Genomic DNA, 22,396 nt, shown 5'->3' with positions numbered 1-22,396 from the left:
TATATATAGTCTTTGACTCTTTGTGTGTTGTCAGCAACTGGAGAGAGGATGAGAGAATGGATGGGAAGTTGGGTTTTTATATGTGAAGTGCAAAATTGTCCATATTTGGTATTAAAAAAAAAAAAAGTTAATCCCACCTGCTATGATTTTATTTTATCATGTTAAATACTAGTATTATTTCTCATTAATCCATTCATGTATCAAATTAGGTTATACGAAAACGAAAAAAGAAAACGTTTATGATACTTAATGAAAATACAGAAATAAGATTTGAAACGAAAAATATTTTCAGAAACGTTTCAAAAACGAAAAATAGCTCCTCCATGCATCCTTGGTATCAAACACCTCATTTGACATAATGGCCACTATATTTCGGAATTTTTTTAATTCTATATAACCAATTTTTTCTTCTTTTTTTTTTTTCTTATATTGACATAAATAACTATAAATTTTTTAGTTTAAAATTAAAATACCTCTAAATAAATTTGAAACTACTTGGAAGATCTTCTAGTGGTAATACTTTATCCTTTTTTTTTTTTACCCAAACTTATAAGATTTCTCAGCACTTGGGCCAGATTCTTAACACTTGGACTTGTTTGGCCTTGTTACCTAAAAAGGCCCCAAAAAAGTACTTTTTAAGTCCAAAGGAGTTTCTTAGTTTTATTTTAATAGTAGTTGGCTAGATTAAAAGAATACCGTCGCAGATAATAAAAGTTATCTTTAAGTAAAAGTAAAAGCAAAAGATATCGATTCAACGTTTACAACAACAACATTACAATTAATAAATAATATTAAGTACATAAATATTTTTGTCATAATTTTATTATAAAAAAATATTTTTTAATTACTAACTAACTACATATAACAGTGCTAAAAACAATTTTCAAATAATCTAGCCAAATGCTAAAATATTTTCCCTTAATAGTGATTCTTATAAAATCGATCTTTATAAAAACAATTTCATAACAAAAATTTCACAATAATACCAGTCAGGAGCTTACCCTCGATGCATAGCTTTGCATAACACTTTTATTCATTTGAAAAAACTTTTCCGCTCTTCTTATTATATTGTCATTTGTGTCATTACTTTGACGACCTCTTTTGGTGGATGAATTCATGGACTTGACATCCATGCAGACAATTCCTGATTTACCTAAGAAAGTTGGAAGAAATGTTGGATTTCAGTGACTTAGCACCAACAAATTACAAACAATAAGAATAATAAATAATACAAGAAAGGAAAGCAAAGCATCTATGAACAAGTTGGTTAAAGGAAAAGAACTCAATGATATAATAGTTGCTTCCAAGCTATTACATCTTCCACCCCACAATTAGGAACTAAAAAGAGATTATGAAATGGTACTATTGTTGTTAAGCTCTACCATCCACATCGAATCCGGCCCCGGTCCAACCGGGTCCCGAAGGTCCTCTGCCCTTGGGAACGGCCCCTATTCCCTTTGTTTTTCCCTGAATCTGGATTTTCTTCCTCCCTCTTCCTTCACCCTCGACCGAAGACTGTTGGTTGTGGCTGTTTGAGACTGGAGCACTTCCGCCATTTTCTTCAGTTGCTACGATTTCTGCTGGTGTTGGTGGCAATGGACTCGGAACTGAGGAAGCATCTAGGGGCTGGCTACTCTGGGCAGGTCCTGTTGGCTTCCCATCCTAACATCGATATCGAACTTGAGCAAAATACCATATGTTCGGTTATGAAGGTTCCCAAGTTTTCATGTCGATGAAACTGAGGACGTTTATATGTGTATGACAATAGGGTAATTTCATTTATTGCATGACATTTCACTTCACACAAGCAGCAAAAATCCTAATAGCGTGGTGTGGCTATTGCATTAGCTCCTACCTAATGTATTGTGATGGAGACCTAAGAATCTAACTGGTCAATAGACTAGAGCAGCAATTGAATCATGAGAGAACTGGAGAAATGTAATTGATTGTCACAACGTATCACATTAGAAGTACCGTATCCAAGGAGATAATTATTCATTTGAATTGTCTTGTAAGATCTCAACCACACAAGCTTTTCATGATATTGTTCATAATGCATTGATATGAAGTTAAAACGAATGATGGAGCAGGCAGCCTATCTCCATAAACAAGATCCTGATGTTCTAACAGAATAGCATTTGATGGACCACAAGGAAGTATCTTACGCCAAAAAATGGGGCCAGAACACATGAATCTATAATTGAGGGTAAGACGGCAAAAAACAAAAAGAAAACCAAAAAAAAAAAAAATCATGAACATGCAGGTGTAAATATGAAGTAAAAAATGGAAGAACTTACATTAAGGACAGAAGTGGATGATCTGCCTGGGTTTAAAGCTTCTAGTCGTCTTTTCAACTCTTCCAGTCTAGCAAACTGGGAGTTGCTACTTTCTTGAACCTGTAAAAGAATTACATAAGAAAATGACTAAAATGTAATACTTCAAATCCACATTTGGTAAAGACAGGGACCAGATTGTTCAAGTCTTCACATAGTTTCTGCTTCATTGCTTCCTCATCCTTTACAGCCTGTAGTGCCGCCTCCCATGCCTGAGACAAACACAAGTGACCATTTGGGAAAAAGGAGGAAAACAATTTGTGTAGCGGCAAAACAGTCCCGACTCTAGAATCACATAAGGCTGCTCTCTTAACTTAAAATGTGCAAAAATACTGCCCTGGTTATTTTTATAGCCAATCAGTTACATGACTCCAAAATTAAGAAAGGACATTTAGGTTATAGCTAAACATATATACTACAAAGGAACTAAAATTAAAATAAAAAAAAAAAAAAGTGAGCTTTTCCGTTGATATGTGACGCTAAAATAACTGTTCTCCAAGAGTTGAGTCTTTAACCACCAATTATTTGCTGGAATCAGTTTCACACCACAATTCCAACACAACAAAACACAGCCCCCATTCTGTTCAGATAAAACAACAATGATACTAGTGAAAAAGGAATCCAAAGCACAAAACTCCATGCTTTCCGAGGGTTGTTTTGATGCAGCCACCTTACCTTTGATTTGCATGGTCCGTTTACAAATAAAACAAGGCTCCTGGCTTTGCAAGGACTATTTTGCATGTCTACTTACCTTTGATCTGCAAAGAGACTTCCAAAACCCAAACCTATGACCTTCTAATGACAAAAGAGTAACCTTATCTTTGCTACTAAGGCTCATCCTCAAGAAAGATAATAAAAAAATAAATCACATTCCTACAATAAAATACACTCGGTACCATTAGTCTGTTCTAACGGAAATGATGATGTCAGCAAAAATATACATTTGTTGACAAAAATGCCCTTGTTGGTGGGTAAATATCAAGAATACCCCTTTTCTTATTCTTATCCAATAACAGGACTAACCCTATATGTACTACATCACCATGGATACAGAAAAGGGCCTCAATCATGTTCATCCATATCTGCGGAAATGAGGTGGAAGTGAGGTTGAAGGGGGAATGAGCTGAAGTTTGTTCAACAGTGAGCAAGAAGAAAAATGAGCTCAAAATTTGAAGCTCATCCTCAAGAAAGATAATAAAAAAATAAATCACATTCCTACAATAAAATACACTCGGTACCATTAGTCTGTTCTAACGGAAATGATGATGTCAGCAAAAATATACATTTGTTGACAAAAATGCCCTTGTTGGTGGGTAAATATCAAGAATACCCCTTTTCTTATTCTTATCCAATAACAGGACTAACCCTATATGTACTACATCACCATGGATACAGAAAAGGGCCTCAATCATGTTCATCCATATCTGCGGAAATGAGGTGGAAGTGAGGTTGAAGGGGGAATGAGCTGAAGTTTGTTCAACAGTGAGCAAGAAGAAAAATGAGCTCAAAATTTGAAGCTCATCCTCAAGAAAGATAATAAAAAAATAAATCACATTCCTACAATAAAATACACTCGGTACCATTAGTCTGTTCTAACGGAAATGATGATGTCAGCAAAAATATACATTTGTTGACAAAAATGCCCTTGTTGGTGGGTAAATATCAAGAATACCCCTTTTCTTATTCTTATCCAATAACAGGACTAACCCTATATGTACTACATCACCATGGATACAGAAAAGGGCCTCAATCATGTTCATCCATATCTGCGGAAATGAGGTGGAAGTGAGGTTGAAGGGGGAATGAGCTGAAGTTTGTTCAACAGTGAGCAAGAAGAAAAATGAGCTCAAAATTTGAAGGTGTGAAAAAAATGAATGCGGATTGGTAAAACGACAGAGAAAAAGGTGAGAAACTCGATATTATGGTAATATTTTTCATTTTTGTTAAAGAGAATAGCTAAAAAATGGCGGCAAACTTCTCTGGAAAGGGAAAAATGGTAAGTTCTTTTTGGTATACAGATGGGTATTGAGGGTAATTTGGGAAAATCACAACAATACCTGCAGTAACTAGTTTTAAACATCAGGGGTTATCTGTAATGCATTTTGATTAGTGTGTCTTTTCTAACTTAAATAAAGTAACCCAACAGGAAAATGTCTGGTTGTCTCCCTAGAGGTGGAGGCTGGACTGCATCATCAAGGGCCATGGACCACTGATCCTTGTCACAGATAGCGTGTATAAACTGCCCATATACTGGCAAGAACTTTTCCTTGGAGAAAAAACTATCACAGGAGTCCTCAATACGCAATCCCCTTGATGCCAGACATGCAGTTGCATCCTTGCAAGGAATCACTGTGACATCCCACACTTTGCAGCAACAGGTCTTCTCCCCCGAATTAACTACATGGTTATCGCCTTGTTGTCTGATGGGCTCCAATTTCTTAGCAGTTTTTGGTGTGAGATTCATAGACCAATCCACAACCCTCACCACCATTTTGTACACTGCCACCATAGTCTTCATCCATATTGAGCCCAATAAGGTCAGAACTGGCTTCCTACTCACATCACCCACCCAACTATTAAATGATTTAACCAAGTGGCTTGTAATATCATCAGCCATAACAAGTGGACTGATGCAGCGTCTTGTCCACTGATGCAGGGGCAACTGTAGCAACATTGTGGTAGCCTACTTAGAAACACACTGTATCTCCTCCATCCTAACACTTGAACTGGGTGTGAGTATATGCCCCAGCCACTGCCCAAAATTCTTTCCTCAGTTTCAATTCAGGAAACTTGCCTTGAAGTTGTTGAGGTGCCTACAACACCTCCTGTGATGGCAAAACAGCATTATCTGCTGCAACGCTGGTTCTATCGCCTTTTGCTCATTTCCATAAAGGTCCAACACTTCTCCCTGCAAGTATACCAGAGAAATTGGTGCAAGCAGTCCAGAAAATAAAACATCACGAATCCTTGCACTCAGCCTCCACAACTGCAAGTGCTATAGGGAAATATTTCCCATCTAGTCCTACAGCTACAAGCAAATTCCTCTATATGGTCCCTTCTGCAACCATCAATTGCAATAAATGACCTGCAGCCAGCTTTAAAACCCTGCTGGACTGCTACAAGTGACACAGCATCCTCCTAAAAGTTGATAAGTCCATGTTATGGGGTATTCTATCTAGCTCCCTCTTCACCAAACTTTCTGGATTTGTGGCCCTCAACTCCACCACATATGAAGCCAACAAAGAATATTGCAATGCCTGGTTTACCCTTGATCCACTCCAAAGCCCTTTTCCTAGCTCAAGATAGGCTGCATTCTATCTTCTCACCAACTCAGCTTATAAAACTTCCAGCCTCATGCTTCGCTCAGATCTAAATTGCTCAAACAACTTGCTTGCTATCCATGTGGAGGTGGCCTCTGATAGGATACTGAAAATGGAGAGAAATACAACTGAAAAATTAAGCAAATGAAAAGGAAAGTGGACTTTCGAGAGGTCCACACTCTCCCAATTGATGTTCTACCCTTGTGCTTAGTTTTGATAATGAAAAACATATTTTATTAAATCCCTAAGTCATGAATCAAGGTGGTGGTTTTCAACAAAAATCAATTTCAAGTGCATTGTTAAAATGAAAACTAAAAAGATTTATGATTTTCTATTTTAGTTAGAGATTTGCAAAGTCAAGTTTTTAGTCTTAAAAGAATCTCCTAAAATGATTTTCAAATTAGCTTTGAAGTCATTGGTCAACATAGAGCTAAAATTGTTCTAAGGCAAAAGACCAACTTGAACATAAAAGTGTTTGATGAAAATTCAATCTTAAGTATGAAAAATCATTTATGTTAATCTCATTCTTCAAAATAAGCTTTCATATTTTGAAACGTGCATGAAAGGTTTTGGCTTGAAACTTAATCGTATGAAAAATCCTTTAGTTCATGCATCATATCTTGAAACTCATTTTGATAACGTTTCAATATTTTTTCTAAGTCTGGAAAACTAGCACCTTATAAGGAGACATATATGAAAATGTTTTCTTTTTAGAAAACTAACTCCCGGTAATTCAATAACTAACATTCATTAGTGATAAAATGATTTTTAACAAATTTTTCAAGAAATGAAAAGTGTATATCTTGGAGGTGATAAAATCACAAAATCCTAAGTTCCTACTAAAATCCAAATTCTACTTTTTTATTCTTATGGATTTTGATTTTTTTGATATTTTTATTGAATCCAAATGGGGGGTACTTTCTTATTTACATTTATGTATTAAAGTAAATGGAAGGTAAAATATAAATTAAACAAAATGAGGACATTTAATGTAAATATGTGGTGATGTTTTGTATTAATCAAGTGTGCTTCTCATATTATCTGTTAAGTTTCCAGATTTTCCAAGAAGATAGTCGACTATGTTGTTTAGTGCTGTCGACTATGCATAAGGATAGTTGACTATGCTTGTTCAGTCTGTCGATTATATCTTGCATCTGTCGACTATTTTTGCGTCTGTCGACTATTGTAAAAGGATAGTCGACTATGCTATTTCATCTGTCGACTATGTTTGTTCATAAATTTCAAAATTTTCTTTGTAATTTTTTATCTGTCGACTATGTAAAAGGATCTGTCGACTATGAGATTTTTGTGTTATAAGATAGTCGACTATGCTTTTCTGTCTGTCGACTATGGCTAGTTTTATTTGATAAAATAGTTGACTAACCTATTTTCTCTGTCGACTATGTGTTTCGCAGAAACTTACAACGGCTAGTTTTTCAATCTCCAACGGTCACAAACGGCTTCATTTCTCTTCAATCTTGCGGGAAGCTTATATATACATATCAAGGAGATCAAGAGAAGGCAAATGGACGGGAATGAATTAATTTGAGCTTACTGTTACTCTCGTTTGTATTTACAGTGATTGTGCTTCAATTTTTTCTCTCTTCAAGGCTTTGATTTTAACTTGTATTAATTCATTCAAGCCTTGTTTTTATTGTGAGAGAACTTGTAACTAAAAGTGCCAACTCTTAGCATCTTGTTTACATTTGTATCACTCTTATTTTCCTAGCTTTGTGCTAGAAGACTTGCTCATTAAAGCAAGTGGCTGTAATTCCTAGCTAGGTGCTAGAGGGCTTGCTTGTATAAGCAAGAGGTTGTAATTCCTAGTCTTGGACTAGAGGACCTACTTGGTTTAAGTAGGGGGTTTTAGTGGATGGTTTGAAAAATCCTTAGTGAGGAGCTAAGGTAGTGGATTAGGCTTGGTTAAGCCGAACTACTATAAATCCTTGTGTTTTCTTATACTTGTGTTCTTTAATATATTTATCTTTCCAAGCATTTCTTTATTCCTCACTCGGTTCTCATATTTATCTTTGTTCATTTGTCATTTTTATGGTTTACGTTTTAAAACTCTAAAACCTCAATCTGTATCAAAAAGTTTTTATTTTAAGTACATCAATTAAATTTTTAAAATAACCAATTCACCCCCCCTCTTGGTGTGTGCCATAGCACCTACCCGTTCTAACACCAATATCCTCACTAAAATATTCCCCCCTTCTACACTATTTGCCTCTCTATTTATAGGAATCTGTTACCCTCACATGCCCCCCCCCCCCCCCCCTCTTTGCTCTTCCCATTCTACCCCTTAACTGAATTTGTTAGTCTGCACAGCCTTCTCCTATTTCAATTCCTATTCTGTCCTTATTGCTTAGGTCTTTGATAGCAGAATGTGATGGGCTGCCTATCAATACTCCCCCCATGGAACTCACCTTGTCCTCAAGGTGAAAAACAAGGAACTGTTGTAGGTTCCCAGGTGGTCCAAGACCCACTTGGGCTTGGAGTATGTGAATCTTGTCTTCAATTTGCTGGGCTATCTCCATGATTTGCAATAGACCCGATGGCTATAACACCCTAACTTTTGCCCTGATTTTTGGCTTCACCCTGTTAACAAATGTGCCATCCAATATGGCCACTGAAACTTCTCCCACCAGGGCCGCCAAAGTCTCAAAGAGGAGGCGGTATTCCCGCATGGAGTCATCTTGCCTGAGGGCCAAAAGCCTCTCCTCCATTGATACCTCCTGTGAAAATCGAAATAGTTTACTTAGGTGGATCTTCAAATCCTCCCAATTTCGAACTCCCTTCCGTCGAGTCTCCCATTGAAACCACGCCAAAGCCCCTGCTTCGAAACACAGAGCAGCTGACTCGATTTTCTTCTCCTCGGACAGCTGATCAATAGAGAAATATCTTTCGGATCAAAAAATCCATTTATCCAGATTTTTCCCTTCAAAATTCAGCATCTCCAGCCTTTTTCCCCACACTTCCGGCCACCAATTCCCTCCAATTCCACCCTCGAACTCCCTGCCCATTTCGATTCCAGGTGATCCCTCGGAATTCTAGGTAAATTCCGAAGGTCTGTCTCCCTCCTTCGCTTTGCTCTTCCTGTCCCATTCTTGATCCTCCCACTTCGTCCTCAAGTATGCGAACTGTTCCAGCAAGCTCGCTACCTTCTTCTCCACCAATTGAACCTCACTCCTCATGGCATCAACTCCCCGTTGCATGCCTTCCATCCTCCCTTCCAATTCACCTACTCGGTCCATCAGGTTGACTATTAGGATCGATGAAGCTCTGATGCCAAATTGATAGGATACTGAAAATGGAGAGAAATACAACTGAAAAATTAAGCAAATGAAAATGAAAGTAGACTTTCGAGAGGTTCACACTCTTCCAATATCCTCACTAAAATATTCCCCCCTTCTACACTATTTGCCTCTCTATTTATAGGAATCTGTTGCCCTCACATGCCCCCCCCCCCTCTTTGCTCTTCCCATTCTACCCCTTAACTGAATTTGTTAGTTTGCATAGCCTTCTCCTATTTCAATTCCTATTTTGTCCTTATTACTTAGGTCATTGGTAGCGGAATGTGATGGGCTGCCTATCAGCCTCCACATTCCTATGGTTTTGAACACAGGTGTGCTCGGGGCCCAAGATTCACTTGGTATGTCCTTCTATCAGCCACTGGGGACACGTGAATTCTGTAAGCACAATTTTCTACCCTACATATAGCTGTTATTCTAGCCTTTCCATTTTTTTATCCTCATTGATGAAAATTGCTTCTATATAGAATATTCCTTAAGGGCTGCCCTAAATTCATTCACATCCGTAAAGAGTAGACTCCTCTCAAATTTTACTTCTTGTCCCTTAACATCCTTCAAAAATCTGGCCCCTCACACACTTATCAACGCTAATTTCCTCAACATTAGGTTCCTCACTTGATGACATGCCCCCACCATCATCACTGGACTAGTAGTCTAACATTCTACATCAGCAGCCCCTTACCCTCCAGTACCATGTATCTGATAGGTCCCGGTTCATTGGACTTAACAAAGAAGGTCCAAGAGGCAGGGGTAGAGTGGTAAATTGGCTGGCTGGCATAACGGCCAACCATGTGCTCAAGTGTGCGTAACAAAATGCAGTTGAGGAGGAGAGAGGGATATATGTAGAGGGTGAAGATATTGGTAGGGGGAGAAGATTTTGGTATTGAGTTCTTAGGAGAGTTAAGGGCCTCTCGAATGCCCAATTTTCTTCTTGTAATCAGATTGAGCTAGTGAATTAAATAGAAGTTTTAGTGTTTTCTTTTCTGGTTCCGATCAACTTGGTATCAAAGCGATCGATCCATAGGGAGGACTATTTCTGAAAGAGTGGGTGAGCTGGAGGGCGAGTTTACAGGAGAGTCTAGAATCGGTGAGGGCTGAAGTTATGATGGTGCAAAATATCGTAAAGTGCATGGCAAGGATGATGGGACGATTCAACCTATTAATGGCGCGATGGGATGAGTAAGAGAGAGAGAGGGAAGGGAAGCAAGATGAGGAAGACCAACCTGCGGGTTCGCCCTTGTCAAGGGAGGGAACGCCGGTAGCTGGAGGGAGAAGTGGCGAAGGGGGTGACTGGGTCGATGGTGTCGGAAGGCAGGAGTATCGTGACAGACGCGTGGAAATACCCATCTTCGAGGGAGATGATCCAGATGGCTAGGTCTTTAGGGTTGAGTGCTACTTCATTGTGAACCAGTTGTCCGATGCGAAGAAGTTGGAGTCAGCGGCCTTATGCTTTGAAGGAGCGGCTCTGTTGTGGTTCCAGTGGGAGCAAAGACAATAACGGGTGAGAAGCTAGGAGGAGCTCAAGGCGATGATGAGGAATAGGTTCAGCCCACGCAGGAAGGCCCAGTGGAAGAGAGGTTCCTTGCGCTTTGACAGTGGGGATCCATCAAGGACTACCGCCTCTACTTCAAGACTCTAGCCTCACCACTCAAAGGCATGCCAAAGGCGTTGCTGGAGGGCCATTTTATCAGCGGATTGAAGCCGGTCATCCGAGCCGAGATGAGGGTGTTGAGGCCGATCGGGTTGGAGCAGATGATGGACCTAGCCCAACCAATTGAGGAGAGGAATCTGGTGATTCATGGAAGCATTTTTAGACCCGGCCCAAACAGAGGTCAGGCCCCTTCGTCCCCAATTTTGAATCACTAGCGGGTAATGATATCGCCTCCTCCGCTGATGGCACAAAAATCGGTGACGCCCAGCCCCGCCTCCTCACACTGGCCTCCTCCGGCCGTTAGTAAGTGGAACAACCCCCCTTTCAAACGGTTGAGTGAGAGTGAGTTGCAAGCCAAATGGGCTAAGGGCTTGTGCTTCTATTGTGATGAGAAGTATTCGATTGGGCATAAATGCAAAAACAGAGAGTTGCAAGTAATGGTAATTTATGAGGAGGAAAGGGAAGACGAAAAAGAAGGCACAAAGGAAGCTGAAGCAGGGGAGAATTCAGGGGAATTGGGGGACACGGTCAAAATGGGGGAGAGGGTGGAGCTATCCTTAAATTCAGTAGTGGGCTCCTCAAAAACATGCCTGAACTTTGCTAGCAGCTCTTGCAAGCTGCCAAGGACTGCCCAACCAGCATTTTTTTCTTGGGTAGTTGAGGATTTCTTACTGTTAGAATGGGGAAGCTCAGATGTTATTCTTGGAATGAAATGGTTAGCCACCCTTGGGTTGACACAGGTGGATTGGGGATCGTTGGTTATGAAATTTCGAGATATCCATATGTTGGATTGGGGACCCTAGGGTTGACACAGGTGGATTGGGGACCCTAGTTTTCAACCAAGTGTGTTCTTTCAAGGTTAATTATGAACCAAGTCTAGGTCACGCACGCCGTCAAAAAAAGAAAAAAATATTTACAGAAAAAAAAAAAAAACATCACACACCACAACAATTCATCCTCAAATCATATAACTTTGAAGTCAAGTCTGGGTCACGCACGTCGTCAAAAAAAGAAAAAAATATTTACAGAAAAAAAAAAAAAAAAAACATCACACACCACAACAATTCATCCTCAAATCATATAACTTTGAAGTCATAATTAACCTTGAAAGAACACACTTGGTTGAAAACTAGGTTATCTTGTTGAAATTCAAGGTTAGGGTTTACAAAAATTGGGTTAAACAGGATTTAGGTCAAAAGGGTGAGGGTTTACAAAGATTGGGTTAAACAGGGTTTAGATTGAAAGGGTTAGGGCGTACAGAAATTCAGTTAAACAGGAGCAATGCAAATGGAACAAACACCCCTCTGATTACCCCACACTGATGGGGTTCGAAATATATAACATTAACTCGGTTTGCTCTATTAACACATGTTTGTGTGATTTTTCTATTATGTGAAAAATCAAGTCATTGTATCCATTGAACGATTCAGTCCCTGAAATTGAACTTTTCATTGTCATTTAATTATTATGTGAAAATTAGGAACTACCTAAACTCTCTACAATGACATACATGTGCAGCTCTCATTGCTAACTCTGATCACCTACAATCAAACGTAATGAAAACCAGGCAGCGGAGCCAGAATTTTTGGTCAGGTAGGGTCGACTAAAAATAATTATCAAACAAAATAAAGTAATAACTTATCAAAATAAAGTAACAATAAAAACTTATGCTTATGATTAACAATAAAAAATTATGTTTATAATAACATTTTAAATGTACAAATATACTATTATAACTGGCCATGAAGAGTTTTCATATTTTGAAATTGCTGTATAAACACTTCATTATCAACCGTACTTAAATAATCTAATTAGTAATAGGCACTTAAAAATATCAATTCAATAAAAATCAAACCATAAATAGAATAAATTAATCTCTAATGTTCTACTTGTTAATCAAGCAATTAATGATTACTCAATATAAGTATAAAGCTAACGAATTCATAATCTAAAGTAAGGGCTAAGTAATAATTGGCACACCTAAATTGCAGGGAAAAAAAAATCACATAAAAGATCAGGGCCTGTTCAATTGTAGAAAACATTTTCTAGTTTTCAACTCCAATTTTATAACTAAATATGCTCTAACATTTTATGTTTCAAAAAGCAATAGCATTCATTTCTAGAAAGTTTAGAAAACATCTTTGGTTTTTCCAATTCACAGTATAAAGTGGAAAAATTAGAAAATTGAGTTTCATATTTTCTAATGGAACACTCATCCATGCAATAGAAAATCAGTATAAAACTTAAAAAATGTTTTCTACAACTAAACAGGCCCTTAAATTTTCTCTCTCTTCCCACATAACATGGATTCTGCATTTTCAGGCATTGTATGGATGTCAACATGACATGGCACTAGTACCGGTATGGGATATATGTACATGTTTATTCTTATTTTTTATGTATTCAATTAACCTGCTTTTAGCCTTTTAAAATATATGTTTGTATGAGATCACCCAAATTGCCCACCTACCAGTAACCATGTATAACATACCCTTAATCTTATGTCATGTACTAAGGGTAATTAGAAGGGCAATAATGTAATTAGTTATATTAGTTTGTTAGGAGCACATGGGTGCTGTTAGAAATTAGTTAGGGAGCTAGCTAAGGCATATAAAAAGGCCAATTGTAAGAAGAGAGGGTATGCTGAAAAATTGATATTGAATCTCTATTTTCCTCTCTACATTTCTCTCCAATTCTCCCTCTCGTTTCTCTCTATTACTCTCTCCCTTTCTACTAATTTCTCCCCCATTTCTGCTCCATTTCCCCCTCCTACAATTCTGATTTCATTCCCCAATTCCTCTTCTAACCCATCACGAACCCTAGGTTCATGACAAATGGTATTAGAGCATCGTTCCTCAGCGATTTTCGTTACTGATTAAGGCTAGACGGATATCGACGGCTACCGTCCGAAGCATCGGATCCTCGAAATTGGAAGTGATTTCCAGCGAAAGGAGGTTTATGCAATAATTAGAGTGCGCAAACAAGAAAACGAGGTTGAGGCGACTCTTGGAGCAGTTCCTTAGCCGTCAGTTTCTTCTTCCAGTGCAACTCTGACTATTTCAATTAACTGCTGATTCGCGACAAAGAAACGACCAGTAGATTCCCAGTTGAATCTCGTAATCGATTCCGATAGGCGAGGGGGTGAGTGTCAACTTGGATCTGAAGGAGAGCCGCGACGGACACCAATCTACTATAGGTGTCAAAGCTGACCAGCGATCGATGGCGGAAAGGAACCAGTCGCAGAAGGTGATTCCAGAAACAACACCGAATTGACAAGGCAACGGAGTCGAACTATTTCAGTAGTGCGATCAGAGCCTACCGCGATCGTAATTGGATCCCGAGGACTTGTCGATCAAGGCGAACTCAAGGAGGGCGGTGGTCCTCCAGCCTGTGGTCGGTGATTGGGTGAGAAGGAGTCAGCGGGAGGCGATTGTGAATCCGTAGCAATCGTGAGCAGAGACGGTGGTGTTGGACGTAGGGTGCAGAAGTACCGAGCTGATAGCGAGTCCGCTGGTGTTAACGCGGAGGGCCAGGAGACTCGCTACCAAAACAGAAGGCTGGTACAAGAGTTCCGTTGTAGTTGGCGACGCAAACGAGGAAGGTGTCGCGGCCATTAACAATCGCGACCAATCAGTAGGCAGCACCAGAGGAAGGATTCGAGGCGAGTCCAACAGTCCGGACGAACGGTTCTGGACTTTCGATTCTGCTTACCGATGATGATTGCTGTTAGGCGATTCCTTGCAAGTAGATAGCGAACAGTGCTGGGGCTCAGCTGATCGATTTGGATTGAGGAGACGAGAGTGTTAATCTCCAAGTAAGTGAGCCCCCTCAATTCGAACATGGAAGGCACAGCAAGTGAGTAACCCTCGGCCAATAATTTCAGTAATTATTATACGAAAATTGGGAGCAGCAGGTTGAATTCGGCTGAGATTTTTAGTGATTCAGAGCAGTAGAGTTGATTAGTTTAGTTAGGCGAAGGCATAGCAGCTAGTCTGGAGTCAATTGAATTTCTGGAGGCTGTTTATCCATCGCGTTAGTCAGCTTTAATTGGAAACTCAGTTGCAGATCAGAGTGGCGCAGTAGATTCGACGGATTTCATGTGGGAAGTGGACTCTTCCAGCTTATCCAGCTCATTGGTTGTTGGTGCTTGAGGCTGTGAGCAAAGGGAAACAAAGCCAAGGGGAGCAGTGCATACATGGAGCCTCAATTGTAGCAGATGAATGCTTCATTTTCAGCTGAAATGGAGCTTCAATGGCAGCCAAAGAAGGCTGCATTTTCAGTTGGTAGCAACAAGGAACATAAGAAGGGGATCAGCCAATTGGACCAAGGCACCAGCAGTGGGTTTGATGAAGAGTGCAAGGAATTCGGTCGAATGTTTCGCGAGAAGTTGCAAGAATTTGCAATGATACTATCTAAGGAGTATCATTATAGTTTTCCCGTCGAATACTTTGATAATTATCATGGAAGTTTTAACAAGGAGGAATTCCTTGGAACGGAGCAACCGAAAGAGGAGACAAGATTACGAACATCCGATTCACTGCCTACTCTAGACTTTGGGCAGAAAAAGAAGCATTCTGATAGGGCAGCAGATCAAAAGGAGCCTTCAGATCTTTTTGAAGAAGAAATAATATCCCAAGATGCATCTACTAAAAGGCTGCAAGGAAATTTTAGGGAAGCAATTGATGAAGTAATAGAGGAGGCCAAAGCCAACTCGTTACCCCCAGTAGCTAGTGCAGGGGCGGAAGGGTTTGGGATTGCTCCAGATCAGAAGTTTGTGGAAAATGGGACAACATTGGATCAGACAAATCAGACTAAAGAACCAGCCATCGGTGTGGATGATGGCGCTGAAGCCTTTCCTCAGATTTTAGACTTATCAAAATTTGAGGAACAATCACATTCGGAACAAAATATGGATTTGACTTGGGTTAAAATAGGCAACGAGAATGTGAAGACAGCACTAGCTGGAGGAAAACTAAGGGATATAGCGGAAGGAATCGAAGGGTTTGCTGAAGAAAACAAAATTATCGCTGCTGTGTTGGTTTTTGCTCCTACTAGAAAATCCAAGTTGCTGTCTAACATATGGAAGGATGATTTGTTGGCTGGAATTGAAGTTGCACCAGCTCCTAAGGCTAATGCTCACAAGCAGCCTTGGTATGAGTGTCCAAGGCAAATCTGCAATCTTCCATTGCTGCATTTCGAGGATGCTGATGATATCTTTCAATTTGCAGCTGTGGTGCACCATGGAGGTGTAGGAACAACTGCTGTTGGTATTGAACTTGAACTCTATCAACTTGCTCCTATTGAAGTTCTAAGCCGAATTACGACAGGGATTGATCTTGGATACTTGAGAATGAGAAAGAAGAAAAGGCCTAGAAGGACAAGAAAAGAAAGAAAGAAAAATCAGATAGAGAAGGCGGGCATTGGATAAAGAAGCAATGGCTAGGTGGTAATAAGTTTCTTGGGGACAAGAAACATTTCAAGAAGGGGAAATTGTCATGTACTAAGGGTAATTAGAAGGGCAATAATGTAATTAGTTATATTAGTTTGTTAGGAGATATTTGGGTGTTTGTTAGGAACACATGGGTGCTATTAGAAAGTAGTTAGGGAGCTAGCTAAGGCCTATAAAAAGGCCCATTGTAAAAAGAGAGGGTAACAACAACAACAACATATCCAGCCTTTATCCCACTATGTGGGGTCGGTTACATGAATTCTAGACTTCCATGTATTTCTATCTTTTGTCATATCTTCATTGAGATCCATACACTTCATATCAAACTTTAATGTCTCCCTCAAAGTCTTCTTAGGTCTGCCTCTACCTATTTTTTTGATTAATTGTTTCATTTCATCAACTCTCATCACAGGAGCGTCTCTTGGTCTCCTTCTCACATGACCAAACCATCTTAGTCTAGTCTCTCTCATCTTCTCCTCTATTGGCACTACTCCTATCTTATTACGAATAACTTCATTTCTAATTTTATCTTTTCTTGTATGGCCGCACATCCATCTTAACATCCTCATCTCCGCTACACTCGTCTTTTGCTCATGTTGGTATTTGACTACCCAATATTCTGAGCCGTACAACAAAACTGGTCTTATAGCTGTCCTATAGAATTTTCCTTTCAATTTTAATGGGATTTTACCATCACATAACACCCTCGATGCATTTCTCCATTTTAGCCAACCTGCCTTAATTCTATGTGTGACATCCTCGTGAATTTCTCCATCTTTTTGAATCACTAATCCCAAATATCGAAAATGATTTTTTCTTTGTAAGATTTGGTCTTCCAATTTTATTATAACATCCTCCACTCTTGCATTCTTACTAAATTTACATTCCATATATTATGTTTTCTTTCTACTTAATTTAAATCCCTTAGATTCTAAATTGTTTCTCCATAACTCAAGCTTAGTGTTCACTCCTTTTGTTTCATCCACCAACACTATGTCGTCTGCAAATAGCATACACCATGGCACCTCTGTCTGAATATCTTTAGTGAGTTCATCCATTACTAAAGCAAATAAGTATGGACTTAGTACAGAACCTTGAGAGGGTATGCTGAAAAATTGATATTGAATCTCTATTTTCCTCTCTACATTTCTCTGCAATTCTCCCTCTCGTTTCTCTCTATCACTCTCTCCCTTTCTACCCATTTCTGCCCCATTTCCCCCTCCTACAATTCTGATTTCATTCCCCAATTCTTCTTCTAACCCATCATGAACCCTAGGTTCATGACATCTTAGTTATAGAACTAAAAGAAAAAAAGATTTGTATGTGTAGGAGTAAGGTAGTAAGATTTATTATTCTCTATATCATATCCCAATACCTGTGTCCTACATTTGGGACACATATCCCCATATCCTAAAATTAATGAAATTGACAAGTCCGACCTCTGGGTACTTACCCGTATCCAACACTCATACCCGTGTCTAGGTAACATGGCCTCTTCTTCCTTGTCTTCTTCTCCACTACTCTCCTCTTGTTTTATCTTTTTATTTCTCTATTCCTTTTATCTTTCTCTCTTCTAGTATGTTAGTGCCTCTAAAAGGAAAATTGAGGCTTCTGTGTCAGTATAAGAGAAAATAGGAGAAAAGGAGGCAAATAATTGTCCAGGATATGAGCCTCCCTTGTTTTCAGAGTGGACAAAATTAAAGATATAAAGTATATATTAAGTTTTTAAAATTACACTACTACACACTTTTTTGTTAAGTACTACTACACACATTTAATTCCAGAAACTTATAAACACATCATTTAACAATTGATTTTTTATTTGCTAGAATGGCCAAATGTCAAATTTTTCTTAATTATGTCTTGTAATTTTTATGAATGGGATCAACTATAATTTTTCACTTTTTTAGTGGGGCCAATCTATAATTAATCACAAATTATGCATACATATAATAAAGGAAAATAAAAATTCAATGGGGGTCAATAGACCCCAGTCACCAAAGGGTGGCTCAGCCACTGATGAAAACCAATTACTCTTCGCCAAATGTTACAATATAAGGTAGTACAAAACACCCACCCAATCAAGTTTCCTACTCAAGGGTAAGACCTGGAGGAATTACAGTTTCCCATGCTCATCTTGGCATCCTAAGCAGATTAAGCAGCACTCAGCTTATCTGTCACTGTAAATGTGTACCTTCCACAACCCCTATTTATATTTGAACCAAAGGTGTAAAAAGCCAAGAAGGGATGCTGTTAACATGAATTGCTTTTGAGGGGTGAATTTGGCAGTCCCTCCCCCTTAAAAAGAATTATTTGCACCAACAGAAAGAAAAACATAATAATAATAAAAGAATAGTAATAGTAATTGGCAAGATCCATCCACCCACATGGTGGTGGACTCTGCACCACCTAAAACCATATGTGATATCACAGTGCAAAACGTTTCCATGAAGCTGCAAAAATGGAAAAAAAAAGAGCTCAACATATACTGGAAACCTTAGTATGATGAAGAAAGTAAAATTTTCTACTATATTTGACAAGGACCTATTAGAGACTTGACATGAATCAATTAATTCTTGGGACAGACCTTTCGTGCTTGTTCTTCCTTTAGCTTTGCAGCATGAATTTTCTCAGTTGAGATTTCAATTTTCTTTCTCATGTGTTCCAGTGCTGTATATGCAATACAGGAGAGCAACAACAGTAATCAGTAAGCATCCACATTAACAAGGAGAATTTCACAAATTCTAGTTAAAAGAATTAGTTATGATGTTTACTCAACCTGCTTTCTTTGGTCCAGCAGTGAGTTTCACCTCTAATGTAAGATTTGACAACTCTCGCTCAACATCACGAATCTTTGTATAATTTTCTTCAATGTATCTGACAGGAAGTATTAATGAAGATTGATGAAATACATTTAGAGAACTTCAACATAAGAGAACTACAACTCAAACTCAACTACCCTCAAAGCTGGAAAGGAATCTCATCATCCGTTTACAAAATTACTTGGTCCTGTAACTAAAACCATCTCTAACTCTAAGCAGGCAAAGGATGGGAAAACGAAATTACTCCAAGTCCATGTATTATGTGAACATTATAAGCATTCATGATTCGAGATTATCCACAGTTAATAGTACGGAACTCAAAGATGCTTTGCCTGAGGCACTAGCATTGTGTGAATTAATTTTCTGTCCCAAATCCCAAAGGATCAAGCAGAAACAGCTTCGAAATAAAGCTTGGAGAAAGTTGAACACTCTGAACACAGAGACATTTAGCAAAGTAAAACACCCCCAAAGAACCTCAAAAGCCTGTTCTTTCTTTCTTTTTCTTGTTTCTTTTTAAGTTTTTTGGCTAAGTAAAAGGCAGAGATGGGGTGACCAGTGTAGCAACCCCCTAGGTATGACCATAACAGCCCTATGCTGCTAGAAAATGTTTGGTTTGAGCCATAGCTACTACTGAGAAAGCGAGCCTATCACCCTAGCGCCCACCAATGTGAAAAGCTGTAGGCTCCACCCCCCACACCGCAATCAGGATCTACTTCCCGCAAGCACGTTTCATGTTTAAGAAGCTTCAATCCCCTGATCCTAGGAAGTGAGGGAGACCTCTCTCCCAACTAGGCTACCACCTTGGTGGTCTTTCTTTGTTTTTTTGCTAATACTTTATTCTTTTTTCCTCACTAAAAAAGGTAAAGTTGTGGGGGTGGGAGTGGGCAAAGGGCCAAAGGCATGTCATCCGTTTCCATGCATAACTATAGCCTCTAGTATGCTATAAGCGAGAAGCCTGATTATTGCTACCTTTTTATTGAAGCTGAACAACTTTGACCCCGCATAGTTCAGTTATATACTAGAATTGGAAACCAATTAGGGCCTAAAAAATGAGTCAAAATCAAAAATAAGAATTAGTTTGTTCAACATAATAACTATTCTCCAATGTACTTAACTGCTAAAGCGAGAATTTGAAAAAAGAAAAAAAAAAATTGTCTCCAATTTACGCAACGCCTCCTCACATTTATTTTACTTTGATATTACACATGGGAGAGATAAAGGAGAAGATCATAATGGCATAAGGAGATAACTGCTCCAAATCTTAAACACGAAGCGATGGAATGGAAGAAGATCAAAGAGATAGGGGGAGAGACGAGAAAGCGGAAAATTAAACAATTTATCTCGAACCTCAATGCCCGCCCCTCCTCTTACTCTAACGATTAAATCAGCAAGCACTAAATAACACGTCGATCAATATAAAGAATGTAAGACCTAAGAAGATTACACTGAACTCAGAAACAAAAGTCGCACCCACAATTCCCTGAAAAATCATCTAAGAATAAAAGAAACAAACAGATCCAAAACCAGCATAGAGAGGCCAAAACTCAAACCTACTTCTTCAATTGAAGCTGCTCTTCCTCAATTATCTGAAACAACAATGATCCAAGTCAAACGCAATCTCAAGCGATTCCCCCAGCACACATGTATATACACATACAGAGAGCGAGAGAGAGAAACCTTTTCGGTGTAGGCGATGATAGGGGCTTCTCTGGGGAGGCCATCGGGTCCGATCTCCGGAACCAGCAGAGATTTGGCGGCCATTCTGCGGAATTTGAAACTGTGATTGCCCCTTCAGATCTCGCAATTGGGACACTGCGCAGAAGACTCAACTCCATTTTTTGTTAATATATATCTCTAAGCACGGCACGTTCTCCCGGGCCATGGACATGGTGGAGAAGTGTAAATTACACAAATCCCTCGAATTATCAACCAGGAGCACACCAATCACGTAGTTTTAAAATGAGTAAATTACACTTGTTACCTTGAGGTTTTATTAAATTATGATATATGCTTTTTAATGTTTTAAAAAATTATATTAATTTTCAGTTAATGTTATAAATTTGCCCCTCAAATATTAAAATTGATGTGTTTTATTCTACGTAACGTGTTTTAATTATATTTTATTTTTAATTTTTAAATATTCTTATTAATTAGTGATAAATATATTATATTTTAAAATATTTCTTTTTGAGTTTAAAAATAAAATACAATAGATGCCTCTTGAATGAAATGTAGTACTTTTTTACACTTTAATAATGATTAATATGACCTATTTGAATTATGTTCATTTGATTTTAAAATTAAATATTTTAATGTAAGTAAAGACATATTAAATTATACTAGATAATTGAATTTTACGCACTTACACAATGGTGGTGCCCCTTCTCAAAATTGCAAAAAGTAAACCTCAGAAAATATGAAAATATCTTTTACATTTCAAAATGGCTTCTCATTTTGATTTCCATGTATTTATGACAAATTATGAAATTCTTGTTTAATTCCATTATTACTTGCTAAAACCACTGAATTCATTTCATATGGGTTTTAAATTTTTCAGGAAATATTAAGGAATCTAATGAGAAATCCATAACCATAAATAATGTATAATCAAATGAGTGACCATGATACATGAAAATGTTTCGAGGACACCGTTTCAACATTTTTAAAATATCAAAAATTATTTTTGAGTCATTTGTATAATTTCAAAAATGTTTCGAAATTATTTTATAATATTAAAAAAATATCGAATATGCTTTTCGATTTGGAATCGTGTTTCTGTCCATGAAGAAGTTAGCTAGAGATGAAATTCTTTCTGTCTCTAACTCAAAATTTTTATTTTTTTTAGAATTTATTTGAATGTATTATGAAATTTATGTTTATTTTTATATTAAATAATTATTTTTTATATTAAAAATTATATTTACAAGAAAGCCCCTATATTTTTTTATTTACACATTTTCTTGCATTTCTATTTTCTATTTTTTTTTTTAAATGTTGTTTCTCCACTTTCGTTTTATATTATATCTATTTTTTGTTTTTATTTTTGTTTTTGTTTTTGTGCTAACCTATGTTATATACTGTAAATAAAAATATATAAAATTTTAAATAAAGGTTCATATGTAAAGGATATTGTAGAACAATTATAATTTTTTAAGTCAAATTTTAAATAAAAATAAACCTTAAAGGAATAGTAAAAGCAGGAATAATAGATAGGGAGAATAAAAAATGAAAGAGACAGAAATAAATATATATAAAGTATAAATATTAGGGAAAGAAAGTGGATTTTTTATCAATTCCTCTTCCTACCAAAAAAAAAACTAGATTCTTTAAAGTCGATAAAAGAATAAAAATGATAGAAGAATCTAAGATTGGGAGAGAGAAAATGCACTAATGTTGCTAATATTGCTATTGTTAGAAAATAAGCACGATCGCCATTTTTTCTATCTACATCAAAAAACATGAGAGATAAGATAAAGGTGATGAAATGATAGAAATAGATTAAGTAGGAAG

At 37.9% G+C, this 22,396-nt stretch overlaps 1 protein-coding gene across 1 annotated transcript; it reads right to left on the bottom strand.

The window, feature by feature from the left end:
• Nucleotides 1-1,261: 1,261 nt before the first annotated feature.
• LOC127797608 (uncharacterized) lies at nucleotides 1,262-20,750 on the bottom strand. The gene is made up of 7 exons (XM_052330648.1): nucleotides 20,564-20,750; nucleotides 20,441-20,472; nucleotides 18,844-18,941; nucleotides 18,652-18,734; nucleotides 2,468-2,545; nucleotides 2,298-2,396; nucleotides 1,262-1,662 (listed from the first exon to the last, which is right to left on the bottom strand). The coding sequence occupies exons 1-7, from the start codon at nucleotides 20,645-20,647 to the stop codon at nucleotides 1,372-1,374; spliced, it is 765 nt and encodes a 254-aa protein (XP_052186608.1). The 5' UTR covers nucleotides 20,648-20,750; the 3' UTR covers nucleotides 1,262-1,371.
• Nucleotides 20,751-22,396: the final 1,646 nt, after the last annotated feature.

This window comes from Diospyros lotus, chromosome 3 (assembly GCF_014633365.1).
Source record: "Diospyros lotus cultivar Yz01 chromosome 3, ASM1463336v1, whole genome shotgun sequence".
Taxonomy (NCBI): domain Eukaryota; kingdom Viridiplantae; phylum Streptophyta; class Magnoliopsida; order Ericales; family Ebenaceae; genus Diospyros; species Diospyros lotus.
Note: the sequence above shows the minus strand (reverse complement) of the source record. Positions and strands in the feature narration are given on the sequence as shown.

What these genes read in the sequence shown, in the direction of transcription:
- LOC127797608 (XM_052330648.1), bottom strand. Translation starts at nt 20,647, where the DNA reads ATGGCCGCCAAATCTCTGCTGGTTCCGGAGATCGGACCCGATGGCCTC. An exon ending in TCATCGCCTACACCGAAAAG is followed by an intron (nt 20,473 to 20,563) that starts GTTTCTCTCTCT and finishes TTGTTGTTTCAG; the next exon opens with ATAATTGAGGAAGAGCAGCT. An exon ending in TGCTGGACCAAAGAAAGCAG is followed by an intron (nt 18,735 to 18,843) that starts GTTGAGTAAACA and finishes TTGCATATACAG; the next exon opens with CACTGGAACACATGAGAAAG.